General features: G+C 43.4%; 1 protein-coding gene across 3 annotated transcripts in view; it reads right to left on the bottom strand.

Moving 5' to 3' along the window:
* Window positions 1-16,381, bottom strand: part of MSH3 (mutS homolog 3) — a 1,766,808-nt gene that overhangs the window by 1,616,998 nt on the left and 133,429 nt on the right. For all 3 annotated transcript variants that reach the window (XM_069224514.1, XM_069224522.1, XM_069224532.1), the window contains exon 6: window positions 8,684-8,801. In XM_069224514.1, coding sequence (XP_069080615.1) covers window positions 8,684-8,801 — 118 coding nt within the window. The remainder of the gene's footprint in view (window positions 1-8,683; window positions 8,802-16,381) is intronic.

Here is a 16,381-nt window from a genome sequence, read left to right as displayed (position 1 = left end):
ACCCTTCAGTGTCTACAGACACCAAAGAACAGTACGTGTGGAGTGGGCTGGATAATTTTATATGGATAGCGGGTGTGTCTACGAGGCACAGGGGCCTCACTGCGTAATGTAAGTAAGCAATAGGCACGAGGAGGTAATGTAATGTTCAACAAAGCTGGTTTGGTGGAATGGGATCTTCAGAAATGATGGAATGGTGAGTTACACAGGGCATGGCTATAGACAGCTATGTAATGTGAGGTGAGGTCGCTGAGCATGGCTTTAAGTAATGCACAGGTGATCTGGTGGAATGGGGCCTGGACACAAATAATGTGAGCTCACGGTTCTAATGCAAAAGCAAAAATCACAGAAATTTCCCAAATATGGTAAGACATGTAAACCATGCCTCATATGGCTTGATCATGTGTTCTTCATTACTTGACACATGACAAAACTGATAAAACATCCAATGGCATACTTATATGCTAAGCTACTGGAAAAAGAGACGTCATTTCAGTAGTTGTATATGTGCATATAGCTTAAACCCCAAGATATCCAATTGTTGCTGCTAGGCATTCGTCCAATTTATTTTGGTTGTTTATTATTATAACAAACAACGTACACCCTGTAGTATCGGCGGCACTAGGCAAGACATTCCACTGATATATACAAGACTCAATACGTAGCATAATTTCACAGTTGGCATGTTGAGTTCCATTCCATAGTGCTTCCACCATTTGCCACAGATTTTTTAGCGATTCTCTGGATAGCCCTTGGCTGCATAGTTGGGCTCCTCCTCCTGCGTGCACTAGTCTACTCCCATGTACCTTGCTGCCAATGTGGGGAGGGTGAGGTGATAGAAAGGGGGGTTGGGAGGCGGGTGTAGAGTGCTGTAACAAGCATGTGCAATTTCCCTTTTTGTCACAAGGGTGACTATTCCTATTAATGACTTCCACCCCCCAGAGTGCCCCCGGATCTTCACGATTCCTAGTGAGGCAATTTTGGGTGTCAAGGTGATCAATCAAACAATCAGGATTTATAAAGCGCAGCAAATCACCCGGGAGGATCTCAAGGTGCTCACTTTGCTCGCTGCTTCTCAGTGCTCTGTTCATTCCGACAGCCACGTCTTGAGTCCTTTTCTGAACTTGCGGAGCAAGGTGGCGTTCCTGAGGTGGAGGGGAAGGTCGTTCCAAGCTTTGGTCCATGTAAGAGAAGAAGTGTCCTACGCCGCTGGATTAGAGGATCCTGGGGGTGTCTGCGACAAAAAGGGAAGCGGATCGCAGGTGTCCGGTTGGTAGAATGTTATTCGTTTGTTGATGTATGCTTGTCCTTCGTTTTGCAGGCCTTTGTATGCATGGGACAGCGTTGTGAACTGGCATCTCTTTGGGAGCTAGTGTAGCTTCTTGAGGTGCGGGGTAATGCAAGTTCATCTGGGGACATCAAGAATGAGTCTTGTCACTGAGTTTTGTATTGTCTCTAGTCTCCTCAGGAGGTGTGCAGTGATTCCTACATAAAGAGCGTTACTGTAGTCCAGCCTGCCGGTGACGAGGGCTTGAGTGATGGTTCTTCTAGTATCGATTGAGAGGCACCTGAAGATCTTAAGGAGCATGAGTAGGGTGAGGAAGTAGGCTCTCTGGTACTTGGAAAAGAGAACCACCAATATGGCAAAAGGACTCCTCCGTCGCAGAATACCGCAAAACCTTGAGGAAAAAATCTGCATCTTAGCAGTCACTTTGTTAGCAAGCAGGGCTTGCGACCAGGCCTGTAGGCCATAAGTGTTAGTGTGTAAGACAGAGCAAAGCACCATCTGCCAGGCCAGTAACACAATATTTGTGACACTGGGAGGTCCTGGGGAATCAGGTCACCATTTCGTAGTCCCATCAGCTTAACCAAGCCCAGGAGTGAAAGCTCTGTGCGCTATGTCTCCAGACTCCACAAAGCCAGTTGTTTATGATCAGGACATGGGAGGCTGGAAGTATAATTGCACGTCATCAATTCCCATCCTTCCATCACGTGTCAAAAGTCGGCATTTGGACACGGCGATGAGGGGGACTGAGGGGCTTGTTAGCCCACAGAAAGCTAAAGCCATGAACCAGGAATTTGGGATCATCAGTGGGAATTTTTGAAGAGTGTAGAGAAAATGAGGGAGGACAATCATTTTGAAGGGGGAGACCCATTCAATGACATTAGGCAGTAAGGGTATCCACCGTGAAAGGTCCTTCTTCATCTTAGTAAGAAACAGGGTGAGATTCAAGCTCTACGTGAGATAGGACTCGAGAGCTATGCTGTGGTGGCTGCTACTGAACAGGGGTAAAAGGGGGAATAAAAAAAAATATTAAGACAAGAAAATCACTTACCTCAACTATAGAGACAGGTGTCTCCTCTGTCCTCTCCCCGGAAGCACACAGGCTTCCAGACTCCACTTCAATTATGACACTGCTGTCATCAGCATGACAGCAGTGCAGTGATTGGTGTAAGCACCCTGCTTCGGTGCTCACACAGGAAGCTGCAACTTGTGCACTTTCTCCTACCGGCTGTTCAATACAGCCTGGTGGAAAAATGCAAAGTGCGCATGACTGTTTGGCCGGCCGAACATGCCCGGCCAAAGCGTCATACATACTTCTGTGCACCAATCACTCCTCCCTCCAGCCCCGCCCTGCTCTAACCTAGCTCACAGAAAAATAAAATGATAATACAGGGAGTGCAGAATTATTAGGCAAGTTGTATTTTTGAGGATTAATTTTATTATTGAACAACAACCATGTTCTCAATGAACCCAAAAAACTCATTAATATCAAAGCTGAATATTTTTGGAAGTAGTTTTTAGTTTGTTTTTAGTTTTAGCTATGTTAGGGGGATATCTGTGTGTGCAGGTGACTATTACTGTGCATAATTATTAGGCAACTTAACAAAAAACAAATATATACCCATTTCAATTATTTATTATTACCAGTGAAACCAATATAACATCTCAACATTCACAAATATACATTTCTGACATTCAAAAACAAAACAAAAACAAATCAGTGACCAATATAGCCACCTTTCTTTGCAAGGACACTCAAAAGCCTGCCATCCATGGATTCTGTCAGTGTTTTGATCTGTTCACCATCAACATTGCGTGCAGCAGCAACCACAGCCTCCCAGACACTGTTCAGAGAGGTGTACTGTTTTCCCTCCTTGTAAATCTCACATTTGATGATGGACCACAGGTTCTCAATGGGGTTCAGATCAGGTGAACAAGGAGGCCATGTCATTAGATTTCCTTCTTTTATACCCTTTCTTGCCAGCCACGCTGTGGAGTACTTGGGGGCGTGTGATGGAGCATTGCCCTGCATGAAAATCATGTTTTTCTTGAAGGATGCAGGCTTCTTCCTGTACCACTGCTTGAAGAAGGTGTCTTCCAGGAACTGGCAGTAGGACTGGGAATTGAGCTTGACTCCATCCTCAACCCGAAAAGGCCCCACAAGCTCATCTTTGATGATACCAGCCCAAACCAGTACTCCACCTCCACCTTGCTGGCGTCTGAGTCGGACTGGAGCTCTCTGCCCTTTACCAATCCAGCCACGGGCCCATCCATCTGGCCCATCAAGACTCACTCTCATTTCATCAGTCCATAAAACCTTAGAAAAATCAGTCTTGAGATATTTCTTGGCCCAGTCTTGACGTTTCAGCTTGTGTGTCTTGTTCAGTGGTGGTCGTCTTTCAGCCTTTCTTACCTTGGCCATGTCTCTGAGTATTGCACACCTTGTGCTTTTGGGCACTCCAGTGATGTTGCAGCTCTGAAATATGGCCAAACTGGTGGCAAGTGGCATCGTGGCAGCTGCACGCTTGACTTTTCTCAGTTCATGGGCAGTTATTTTGCGCCTTGGTTTTTCCACACGCTTCTTGCGACCCTGTTGACTATTTTGAATGAAACGCTTGATTGTTCGATGATCACACTTCAGAAGCTTTGCAATTTTAAGAGTGCTGCATCCCTCTGCAAGATATCTCACTATTTTTGACTTTTCTGAGCCTGTCAAGTCCTTCTTTTGACCCATTTTGCCAAAGGAAAGGAAGTTGCCTAATAATTATGCACACCTGATATAGGGTGTTGATGCCATTAGACCACACCCCTTCTCATTACAGAGATGCACATCACCTAATATGCTTAATTGGTAGTAGGCTTTCGAGCCTATACAGCTTGGAGTAAGACAACATGCATAAAGAGGATGATGTGGTCAAAATACTCATTTGCCTAATAATTCTGCACTCCCTGTAATGCTTAGTTATCTCTATGCAAGTACCAAAACAATCATACATGTGTCTTCAAAAAATAGACTCACTGTGTGCTCACCACTAACATTCCTAACAATTCACTGCAATCTGCCATCCACAGATTACGCTTCACAGATACTGCTCTTATCCATATTTCTCCTAGTAAAAATGGTACCCCAATTTTGGATGAGTCGATTGCACAGGACAGAAAAAGCCCAAAACAGTGACTGTGTGAAGTCAATGTATCATAGTCAGTCTGGGCCAAGACCTGTGCATGCCCTCCACCCCCGATTGCCAGGTGAGTTGGGGGGGATGTAGGATCGTAGAACGTGGTGGCTGCAAAATCTGGTTGACTTCACCTCGTCAATTTGAGGAAATGAATATGGCGTTTGTAAAGCATTCTTGGGAGGAAGAATTGGTAGGATAAATGAAGACAAATCTTCGTGAATTTTGCTGGGTCTCCAGTTTTCAGAAATGCCTCTGGGATGCCCAACCGCAGGTCCAAATACTGCTGTCAATCATCATCAGACTTGTATGGCAATTTGGTGTTTCTAACCATACTTTGACAACTGCAGGGTCTTCTGGGTAAGAAAGCTTAGTAACATCCACGTAAGCCATACATCCCTTCATAAATTTCCAGTTGGTAAAGTTCTGTGGATTCCATCAGATTAAGGGCCTAAATATAACTGTACACAGTCTGCAGGTGGCTTCATATGGTTGCAGTGTTAACACCATAATATTGCGTACCATATGTCTTGCCAAACGTAAGAGATAGTGTTTTTTTTTAATATGTAGAAATTTGCAAGGTATGATTTTGTTACTGTAAATGTATTCTGGTATTCCTTGCTAGGTAAACTATTTGATGTGCACAGGGCATTATGTGTAATCAGGGCTTGTTCAATTCACCCAAATCACCATCTCGTTTGATTCTCCTGTGTTTCTTCTCTTCATAGGCGGAGCAACATAAGGTTTTGCTGGGTGTTCTGCAAACCACTAGATTAATGTTTTCAAATGTAAATGGCACACTGCACATTCATAATTTCCAAGGATGCAGTTATTGTTTTTTCATTTGCACTGTACTATGGCTATACAGACGTGGTCTTATTTTCACTGATTATGTCATCTAGCTTTTGGAAAGGGCCACAAAGGAGTCAGACACTTGATCATGGTTAAATGCCTGCATAAATCCCCCACTTACAGAAAATAATTGAACACGTGTGGTGCAAGGGCCTTCGCTCCCTTCCATTTGAGATCAGGGGTTGAGGGCATAACACTGTCAATCTGATCTCCTGAAACACAGATGGTTAGTGGAGGCTAGAGAATATTACATCTTGTGCAAGGAAGCCAGACTCCCCACTCCACCCCCATTTTTTTCACCTGGCAAAAATATTGAGGTTCTCAAAGACAGACAATCTGGAAGGAAACAACCCTCAACTGCTTTCCTTAAGAAGCTGAAATACAAAGGATATGTAGAGGCCAGAGAGAGAGCAGCAAGTTATCTGTGCCAGTGAGTCCAGCTCCCCACACTCCTACTATTTTTTCATTTTCCAAAATATTATCTCTGGTGTTATATGGCAGATTGTCAGGTAAACTATTCAGGCCTGGCCCCCAATGAGGCAGGATGCTCTCCCCCCAAAGGAGACAGGATGCCCCCCACCCCGGCCAGGAAGAGCTACCCTCCCACTCACATGCTGTTTAAACAAATGTATCACAAATTCCCCGGTATCTGAAAGGGGGGGCGCTTCTGTGGCTTGCTCAGTTTTGGGGACCATGGCATTTCAGAGGCAGCTCTCCCCAAGATAACATATGCCTGGCGGTCCAGTGGTTCTTGGAGTGGTACTGAAGTCGGAAGACTGAGGGGAATGGATGGGCTGTTCATCCAAGAAGAACAGGGGCTGAAGACACAAGCCAGGCGGGGAGAGCCTACACTTCACATACTTCTATGGCTATAACAACTTTCTTGCTGTCTAGTGTCTATGCCAACCCACTTGAGGACCAGGTGGTAAAGTCCACTATCTGCTCTTCCCAGCTAAGAGGATATTGATAATTCCTCCCAAAGGCGCTGAAATGTTGTAGCTGCTTGGTGGGATGGGGAGCTATGGTCCACCACCCCTCCACCCCCACCCCTTCCATCCCCAAGTATGAAGGCCCTACAGGTCCATATGTTTTTTCAGGAATCAGGAGTAAAAGGTGGTACTGATGATTTTGTGAGGGAGCCATGCTGAGAGTGGAAGTTGCTCCCCCTTCGAAAGGCAAACTTTGGTTTCTAGTAGATGGGTTCCTGCTAGGGGATCTGCAGCCCTGCCATAATACCCAAATCGAAATCCATTCAGGAAAGCTATTGTTAGAAAGTAGGGTCTTGACCCTTTCCAACAATGCCTCTCCACTGAAACTGGAAAGCGGAGGGAAGATTTAGATATAGGTTAGTCTGAAGCAGGATGGCGGGGAAGCGGGGGGGGTCCACAAGTTAGGACCCAAGGCCTTTAATGCCCTCAAGCTTCTGCTACAAAATGTGTTTATATAGTTTAAGTAAACATTGGCAAAGCCAATTGGTTTCACTCATGTGTGATCTATATTGCCTTTGTAAATGTTTTTAGTTTTTTTTCAAGATAATGCACAGAAACAATGGTTGCTGTACAACATGGCTAAGGTAAACAAAAAAGCATTATGATGCGGTCAGCATTGACCACGTCTTAGCTCTTTTGTTTCTTCTAGCTATATTGCACTGCAGCCCGCGTGGCTGTGCAACATGTCAAAAAAAGATTAAAAACAGCAAAGTATGACATGCAGCCGCCCAATCCATTTAGCTTTGTTTAATGTCTTCTCTGGGGGGGACAGGAGACTTGGAGTGGGCAGAGGGAACCGTGAGAGGTGAGCAACAGAGTGCTGGGGTATTGCTGGGGTTGTTGAACCAACACAAGTCAGCTGTGGAGAAGGGAGGGAGCAATAACAATGGAGGGACTGCGGGAGCAAACAACACAAGAGAGGTGCTGGTGAGGAGGAAGGGTGCAGCAACACAAAAGTACAGAGGGGCAAGCAACATGAAGGAGGTGTGGGGGAGGAGGGAGGGAACCGTAACAGAAGAGAGCGAGCTGATTGTGAGGGGAGGGGCAACCAACACAATGGAGGTGTGGAAGAGGGAGCAGCAACACAATGAATGGTGGGGAGTGCGGGGGTAAGCAACATGAGGGAGATGTGGAGGAAGAGGGAGGGAACAACAACACAACAGAGGGCGGGTGGATTGCAGGGGGCACGCAACACAAGGGAGGTGTGAGGAAGGGAGCAGCAACACAATGAGGAGAGCAAGGGTGGGAAGCAAGAACATGGACGCTGGGGGGGGGGGGGCAGAGACACATGCACTGAGTGCATGCAAAACAAAATAATTAAAAAGTACCTGCAGGAGTCTGCGGTCAGTGAGCCGAAGACAGAAAACTGTACTTGGTGCATGCACCATGGCAGGGACAATCCCTTGAAAACACAGCAGGAAGTAGGAGGTGGTGACCAATAAGAAGCAAGAAAACGAGAGTGAAGTTGAGGCTAACCAATGGTAAGTAATGTTAAGTACTTACCAGGCTCCAAGCCCATTTTTAAGCCTTTTTTGTTACCAAAAGATTTTACATGTTCGCTGTTTAGGAAAAACCTGAAAAGAAGGCCCGACGGTCACTACATAATGAAGCCGCTATCAGCCAGGCCACTAGATGGCGCCAGATGCTGGCGCTCCCTGGTAAAGGAAAACTCTTTCTTCAGAAGAACATTTACTCATACTTAGAACAAGCAGTGGGAAAATGCATTAAGGTTTTTTTTTTATCCAAGAAATGCAAAAGCTTCTGACACGCCTGGCCAGAAGACTGACTTCCGTTTTCAGTTTCTTATGGAGTAGTTTTTTCAGGACAGATATTAAGAAGTAGAAGGGCTTTGCTTCAGCATTAGTAGGGCCATTTTCTTCATTTAGATCTTGTTATCGACCTTCTAAAATGATCAAAGGACAACAAACAGGCCTTCCCCTTAACAAAGAGTAGAACCATTTTAACGAGGAAAGGAGGATTTTATTATTGCGATTATTACGGAAGCTAACTAAGAGTGCAGCAGTTCTAATCTAAATTCTAGGTTACCTAGTTGCCTCAAGAAGGGTAGGCTGAAGTCTTCCAATACAAGGGTGCTTGTATACAACAATAAATTGGGACACATCCGGCTCTGGAACGATTAACCTTGACATAACAAGTTTGACACTGGTACCAAAAGGAAAATGACACGCTCTCAACCATCCAGCAATAGGTGTGACCTCCATTTTAGGTTATTCTGAGGAATAAAAACTAAAAGGGAGGGCTCTAATTTCTTAACGATGAAGGTCAATGCTGAAACCATACAAACCAGACTGACAAATACTGGTAGGAACTAAACATGAAAATTAAAATCATTCATTAAATGTAAATTATTTAAAAAAGGATATCTTCTCCAATAAGAGTAGACTTGGTGTAAAGTGCAGTCAACTGTCGCGTAAATAATGCACTTTTGTTTTCTCCAGCTGCTTTCAATGCTGCCGTCTCGGTTTGCTTTACAACTCCCACCTGCAACAGAAACAGTCATACATCACTCCCAGGAAAAAAATTCAAAAAATATGATCCTCAGAGTTGAAGAAACTATATGAAAAAAAAACGAAACCCAGAAGAGATTAACTTGCACAATTTTAAAAATAAGGGAACTGCTGTGCTGCAAGTCAAACAGTTATGCAATCATATCTATGCCGGCATGCTACATTAATTCTTTTTAATTTAACCAGTTTTCACTGAAGAAAAAATCCAGAGGCAGCAAGAGAAATAATCCGCATTTTAGCACAGCAAGCAGCGCCACAATGAGGCTGAAAAAGGCAAAGCTACTGCATGGTGTTGTGTGAATATCATTGTAAGTCACTATTGTATGAAATAAGGGGCTTGCCCAGTCAACCACTTTGGACATGCAACATTTATACAGTTAACATGTTCTCATCCTACTTCTTCTGCATTACACTACTTAACATCAATACAAAGTATAGAAATCTATACCTGATTAATGCTGCAAAATGTTCTTCATCTATTACTTGTTTTCCAGGTTGACATGTTATAGATGCAACCAGTCACACCCAACAGTCCATGGACACAAAGGAAGCCACAGTGGGGAAAATGTGATGATTTCTATATGGTGCATTAACCAAATCATCTGTAAACTATGTCAACTGTAAGAGAGTTTTGGGGAACCTGACTGCATGAATGATGAAAGTCTTCCTAAATACCTAAACATATTACAGATTTAACAGACAGCTAACCAGTACATTAACTATTCTCATAAACCTTCTCATCCTTTTAATTACTTCGGGAGTATTTAACACTGGGGAGTATTTTTTTGTCCACTGCAAAGATGCATACTTTTGCTTTGAGTCCTTCTGCAATGTCACCAAAGAAAGGATGGTTCAAAGAACAGATCACTGTGCCAATTTCGTAGCCACTCTGCTCCACTTGAGTGAATTACAATTGCCAGCAGCTTTTGTATCCAGGCACTCACCCAGTTCCATGTTGACTTTACCTCTTCTATGTCTTCAATATGTAACCATGCCATCGTCCTACTGAAATTCCAGGCTATCACTCCCACAGCCCTCCCGTAATGCATGTCCTGAGGTACAATCTTCTACTAACATAACCAAAGTCGTTGTGAAACATGGCTGCTGTGAATCCTGAAATAGTTTCTTCAATATATTACACTAATCTTTATTCCATATTTTTCATAAATATCCCCACCTCCGTAGCTAGGATTACATGTCTGTAAATTGCCAGTGTCCTGCCTGGTTCCACATCTGCTCCCCCTGCACTTGTTCCGTTATCCAGCACGTGTGCTACAAAAAGGTGCCACTGATTCTCCATAATATCCCTGGATGTAACTCGCCGACTAAATGGCCTTTTTCATCTTCTGTTCAGCTTGCACCATTACAGGAGTTCTCATTTAATGGACTCTTTCGCCTGTTCGTTTTTAGGTCGAGCACGCAAGCGCTTTGACCTGTAGTAAGTATTGTGGGCTTTTGACCACACCCACCTCACACCCATCATTTTCATTTGTTTGTGGTCTTGCCTTTTAAAAATCCCTTGATGTAATTCGTAAATGCTTTACGGTTTTGTTACGCCCTGCAGACTGACCCTGTTACAAGGATAACTGCACGATTGCTGATCTACTTCAGCATGGGCAAACTATTTTTTAATTTTGTCTCTCCCCTTCGTGCTCCACGGCAGCCACGGCCCTCACAGCAGCAACAGCGCAAACTCCATTGGTGGTACTGGAGCGCTGGTCACATTGTTCACACTGTTACCTAATCAGAGTCATTTCTTTTGGCTCTCCCCTTCATGCGCCATAGGTTTTCCGAACACACCGATAACTGATAAATGCTTGGCTAAAAACATCGGCAATGGGGATCTCCTGGCACAGCGGGAGAGCCAATATTACAATCTTCTCTGCACTCAGCAAAAGTCGACCCATAATGCTTTGTATGCATTCTTTTTCAAAACCTTTTGGCCCAAACCTCAGCCTGTGGTGGTCCTAGGACAATGGGAGTTTCACCAAAACGTTCAGAATGGTGCACTATTTCTGTTTTAGTCATCTATGGGTCCCCACACTAGGTTAGTGGGGACCCCAAAATAATAATTCCTCCCACCATTCAGTCCCTTTTTTCTCTCTCATCACTAGAACTTTTGTTTTACAGCTTGGAATAGTTTCTGTTCAAAGGACCTTAATATTGCTAAGCCTGAAAATGTGTAAAGCAGTACACCCTCTAGGGGCTAAATATATGGTGACACTACATTACTTTGTGCCATTCTATTTTCATGTGGTTGGTCCTTTAGGGGCTAATTATAAGATTACATGACCATGTTTTTTACAAATTATATTTTATTGTGGTGTCCTTTAGGGACTAGTTCATGGGGGTAGGCTAATGCTTCTCTCCAGTCCTCTTCAGAAAGTTGTCCCAAGTCTCCTTATCAAGTCTCTCTTAGACAGTCGTGAGGGTCTGGTGAGTTTAACCTTAGGAATTGATAAACTTGGGAGATTTTGTGTATGGTCAGTTTTTCTAATAAAACCTTGGATTCTAGGGGTCTGTTTTCTGGTAAATCAGTAAGCTCTGCTATATAGTGCGTGAGAACGTTTTGGAGTTGCAGCTAAAAAATTGTCAGCAATCTAGATTGTATTGTCTGTAATCTAAAAGGTATTTCATTGTATTACCCAACTTGGAGATGACAATTACGACCTATGGTTTAAAGCCCTGGAGACCTGCGGCAATAGGGTGCCGCACCACAGTGGGGTTTCTTTTGCTAAGCGTCCCCTCCATCTGGGAGCCTTATCAGTGTCTCTCCAGATTTTCAGTGTTACACCCGCAGCAGGGCTTCAGGAAACTCTCCGTACAAGAAGTGCATTAGGAAGGTGTCTTGCATCGCCCATTTTTTGGTCGCAAAGGTCGGGTCTACGTCAGAGTGAAATCACCACTCATTCACAAGGATAAAGTGTGACACCCTGTATTACAAAATGATGTCTAATGATATATAATGCCCCTGTTGTGCATTCTGAGGTTTTGATCTATTCTGCATTTGTATGCATTTTGTCCTGAGTTCCCAGTGCAAATGTACCACCACGTCTCTGCATCCTCGTAGAGCAGCAATATATCCTGTTGCTACGTACAGTGCTGTGTGTGTGTGTGCTCTATATATCCCCAATTAAAAGAAAAGTCAACATGATGTACAAGTAACTGGCCGAAGGGGATCAGTAATTACTCAACTTTGGGGAAACAAATGAGAAGCAATAGACAACCAATGTTCTACTTTGTTCAAATTGCAAACCTATTCCCCAGAAACCAGGGTGTAGTGCATTCTGTGTCTTTTTTTTGTAGTCTCTTGTTGGGGGTAGTCAAAGGTCAGGCCAATGAGAAAAGATCAAGGTCAGGATCCATATTAGGAACAGACTGTTGCAGCCAGAGAGTCAGGATTACTGTGCGACAGCCTAAACACAAAAACAAGGGGGAAGGGACACTGTAACCGAGTAAAAGAAAAGTTAATTAAAAATGGAAAACAATGGAAGAGGAAGGGAAACCTCCATCTAGCCACAACATAAATCCAGGTTTGAGGGCAAAGATGGACTTGAGAAGCGAGGATGTGCAGCTGTCATATCCATTATGGGCAAAATACAGCTTACCGGGAAAGGTACACTTTGCCACTATGGACACTCATCATACATATCAAACAACAAAACAAATACTAGTCACACATAATGGCAATACAATGTCAGTGACATGATGGAAAACAGGTCAAGCATGAGCATCATTTAGCTACGGATGAACAGTACACAGTTGACGGCCAGTTCAATGCATGCATCTGTATCCATCGAAAATACCCTTGTTAAATGGGGACTCCAATTTGCTGGCAGATTGCCAAGATCATTTTGGGAAAAACACAGAAAATCAGAAAAAGAACTCTGAGTAGTGTCACAGATTTACAAAGTCATGGGTAGGACTTCTGGTTCTACCTCATGTCACAAGTTGAAACGGACTGTGTGTGATGTTGGACAACATTGTTTCCCGGCATCCAACAGACCATTGGTTTAAGGATCCAGAACAAGCTCTCGTTACCAAAATTAGCCATCCTGAAATGGGTCTATTAAGATATGCTTACTTGACAGTGAAGGATGAGAAAAACATGTGAATATCCTCAAATCAGCTAATGGGGAAAAAACTAATTGAAGCAGCTGAAACAGAGTAAAGGCCTGGCTGTCTCTTTCCCTTCTGACAATTCATCACAGTTGGTGCACCTCTGTGTATTTTACTGATCTCAAAGGTTTCTAAAATTCTTCTTAATCTGGAATTATTTTTAAAGGGGTTCAATTTAGAAGCCAAAACGACGTTTGATGTAGGCTGCTCGGTATTTAGACTTACTGGATCTTCAGATGGATTATCTATCTACCTTAAAAAAAAACAAAGGTTACAGGTATGGTCTAGTTAGGCTCACATTTTAAACGTACAAAACCACAGAAATTCACCTGGTTATAGTTAGAGTTATTTAAGGTAACTTGACATGTACCACCATGTAGTTTATTAATTAATAATTTTACAACAAATGTTACAGTGATATTATCAATGATGTTATGAAAGAAGTCATGCGTGCTGTAATAGCTGTGGTCATTAGAAGTGAATAGCAAGGGAGCGAGTTATAATTACTTTAGGGCACGAGTTATAGTCACTTGAAATAACTAACCATAACTGCTGAATTTCTATGGTTTTGTGCGTGTAAAATCTAAACCTAACTAGAACGCCCCTGTAACTTTTGGTTTTTAAAGGGTAATTCCAAAGTTTTTTAATGCTATTTCCTAACTATAATGTCCCTGTAACCTTCGTTTTTTCAGAGAATTTCTATGTTTTTTTAAATGTAAAGTAATTTTAATTATTAAATGTTAATCCAACATCTGTTGGGCACGGCCTTTGGCCGTGCCTGGTGGGTGTTGCCCACAGAGCCTGGCCTACAGCCAGGCCTTGCACCCATCCTCCTAAAAGCACCCAACTCCACTCACGGCATTTGCCCTGTGCATGGCGTAGGTTGGCTGCAGGGCTTGGTCTCTGGCCAGGTCCTGCAGCCAACCCCCTATAACCACCCAACTTCATGTCACCTATGGCCGGTGGAGGTCTCAGCAGCAGTTGACAAGAAAGAACCCACTTGTCACAGTCACTACATGAGATACTGCACTGGAAAAAAGCAAGGAGGCAAACATCTCCATCAAGGATTACAGATAACCTTTGAAGGTGGAAATGCACAGAAAAATCACTTGCTTTGCCTTGAGCATGCACCAGTAATTAGGATGATTAGTACCTTATATGAGTGGGCTTTGATCTTGGGCACCTGCTTTGTTTATATCTGTAAGTGCTTCCCTTTCTGTCAAATGAGTATCATGCTAGAACAAATCCTGCCCTGCGTATTTATCCCAGAAGAGGCCACCAATTTGGGCAGAATGTCTACCCAACTGGAGTACTTTCTACTGGGTAACTAGCAAGTGCTACCTCGTTGGGTATGGATAAGTTACTTATCTGTAATCCGAGTTCTCTTCCAGGGGAATCCTCATCAAAGTTATAAGCACTGAATACTACGGCCCACGTGCGGGGACCCCAGGGCACATATAAAATAAATAAACATACCATATAATATACACCTATGTAAAAAAACATATTTATCAGCATCTATGTAGCCTACAGTAAAGGCTAAAAATGCCACTTGCATTAGCTTTTCCTTTAATAAACCTCTTTCCAGACTAACATTTCTGTAAAAACTGAAGATAGAGAGTATGGAGTGCAGAACCACAGCTTTTATTAAAGCAAAAACTGAGCAGAAATCCACAGGCATTATTAGCCAATAGGCTGCATTTGAACGCATAACAAAAAAAATACTGGCACAGTGCCTTTAAGACCTGCAGGACTTCTAGTACTCCATCATGCCCCAGAGGTGACTGATGAGTGACAGTTCGGTCAGTACTTTTTTATCGTGACATGAACAATACACTAGAGGTAAGTATATGGTGCTGCATGCAAGATTCGTCCAGGGAGGTAGGTGGGTTGCTTATGACTTTGATGAGGATTCCTATGGAAGAGAACTAGGATTACAGGTAAGTAAATTATCCTTCTCTTCTCAGGGGATCCTCATCAATAGTTATAAGCACTGAATAAAAAGCAAGCCCATCCCATACTTGCAGACGAATCAAAAGCAAACACCATATTTTCGAGTTTAAGGAGGCCTTCCCTACATTGGTTTCTGTCCTGGTGTCGGAGTCTAGACAGTAATGATTTGTGAAAGTGTGCATCGTTCTCCAAGCAGCCGCTTTGTAGACTTTGGAGATGGGGATGTTCTTTAGCAGGGCTGCTGTTGCCACCTTGCCTCTTGTGGAGTGTGCTTTGGGCCTGGCAGGCAACTGGTTGTTGGCCAACTTGTAAATGAACATAATGCAAGAAACTATTCCTCTGGAGATGGTTTGTTTGGAGGAGGCGATGCCTGTCCTCGCAGGGCCATAGTTTACAAAGAGTTTAACAGACTCTCGGATGGCTTTGGCTTTATGTAGTTAAAACTTCAGTACTCTTTTGAGGTCTAGAGAGTGTAAAGCTCTTTACTCAGGTGAGGAAGGGTTAGGAAAGAACGTGGGAAGCGAAAATGTCTGTTTAATGTGAAATTTAGACACCAACTTGGTGAGGAAACAGGGATGAGTCCACATCACTACCCTGTTGGCATGAAAAAACATGTAAGGCTCTTTGGCACAGAGAGAGAGACCGCCGAAGTAACTGCCACTAGAAAAGCAGTCTTCCATGTAAGATGCTGTAAGGAAGCCTTATGTATCAGTTCAGAAAATGACCCATAAGTTTTGAAAGTACCACATTCAACTTCCAAGGAGGAAAGGGGGGAAGGTACAGGAGAGAACACCTTCTTTAAACCTTCTAGGAAATCTTTCACCACAGGTATTTGAAAGAATGACAGTTGAGAAGGTGATTTTCTACAAGCAGTAATTGCTAACAAGTGTACCTTAATAGAAGAGAACTGTAACGCCGATTTTGGTAGATGGAGGAGGTAGAGTAATATAAACTCTGCTTGTCCCAGAATTAGATGGAAATCATTCTGAATACACCACATGTAAAACCTTTTCCATTTAAAGGACTAAGAACGTCTAGTATAAGGTTGTTTTGATTCTTTTAGAATGTTCATGCACTCCTGAGAGAATCCTAAATGTCCATGCTACAGGAATTCAGAAGCCATGCTGTCAAGCTCAGCGAGGGAAGGTTGAGGTGGAATATCTTCCCTCTGAGCTTGTGGAGAAGATCCGGTCTGCACGGCAGTCTCCTGTGTAGTCTTTCTGACAGATAGAGAAGGTCTATGTACCAACCCTGGAGGGCCATTCTGGGGCTAGAAGGATCATTCTGGTCCTGTCTCTCAAGAACTTGTTGATGACGGTCAGTATCAGAGGAATAGGAGGGGTGGGGGGCATCAGGGGAATGCATACAGAAAATTCCCGTTTGTCCCTGGTCGGTAGAACCTGGATGCAATGCTTGGGCATTTTTTGTTTGCTTCATCTTCAAACAGCTCTAAATTGCAGTTGCCCTCATTCCCAAACAAAA

This window comes from Pleurodeles waltl, chromosome 1_1 (genome assembly GCF_031143425.1).
Source record: "Pleurodeles waltl isolate 20211129_DDA chromosome 1_1, aPleWal1.hap1.20221129, whole genome shotgun sequence".
Taxonomy (NCBI): domain Eukaryota; kingdom Metazoa; phylum Chordata; class Amphibia; order Caudata; family Salamandridae; genus Pleurodeles; species Pleurodeles waltl.
Note: the sequence above shows the minus strand (reverse complement) of the source record. Positions and strands in the feature narration are given on the sequence as shown.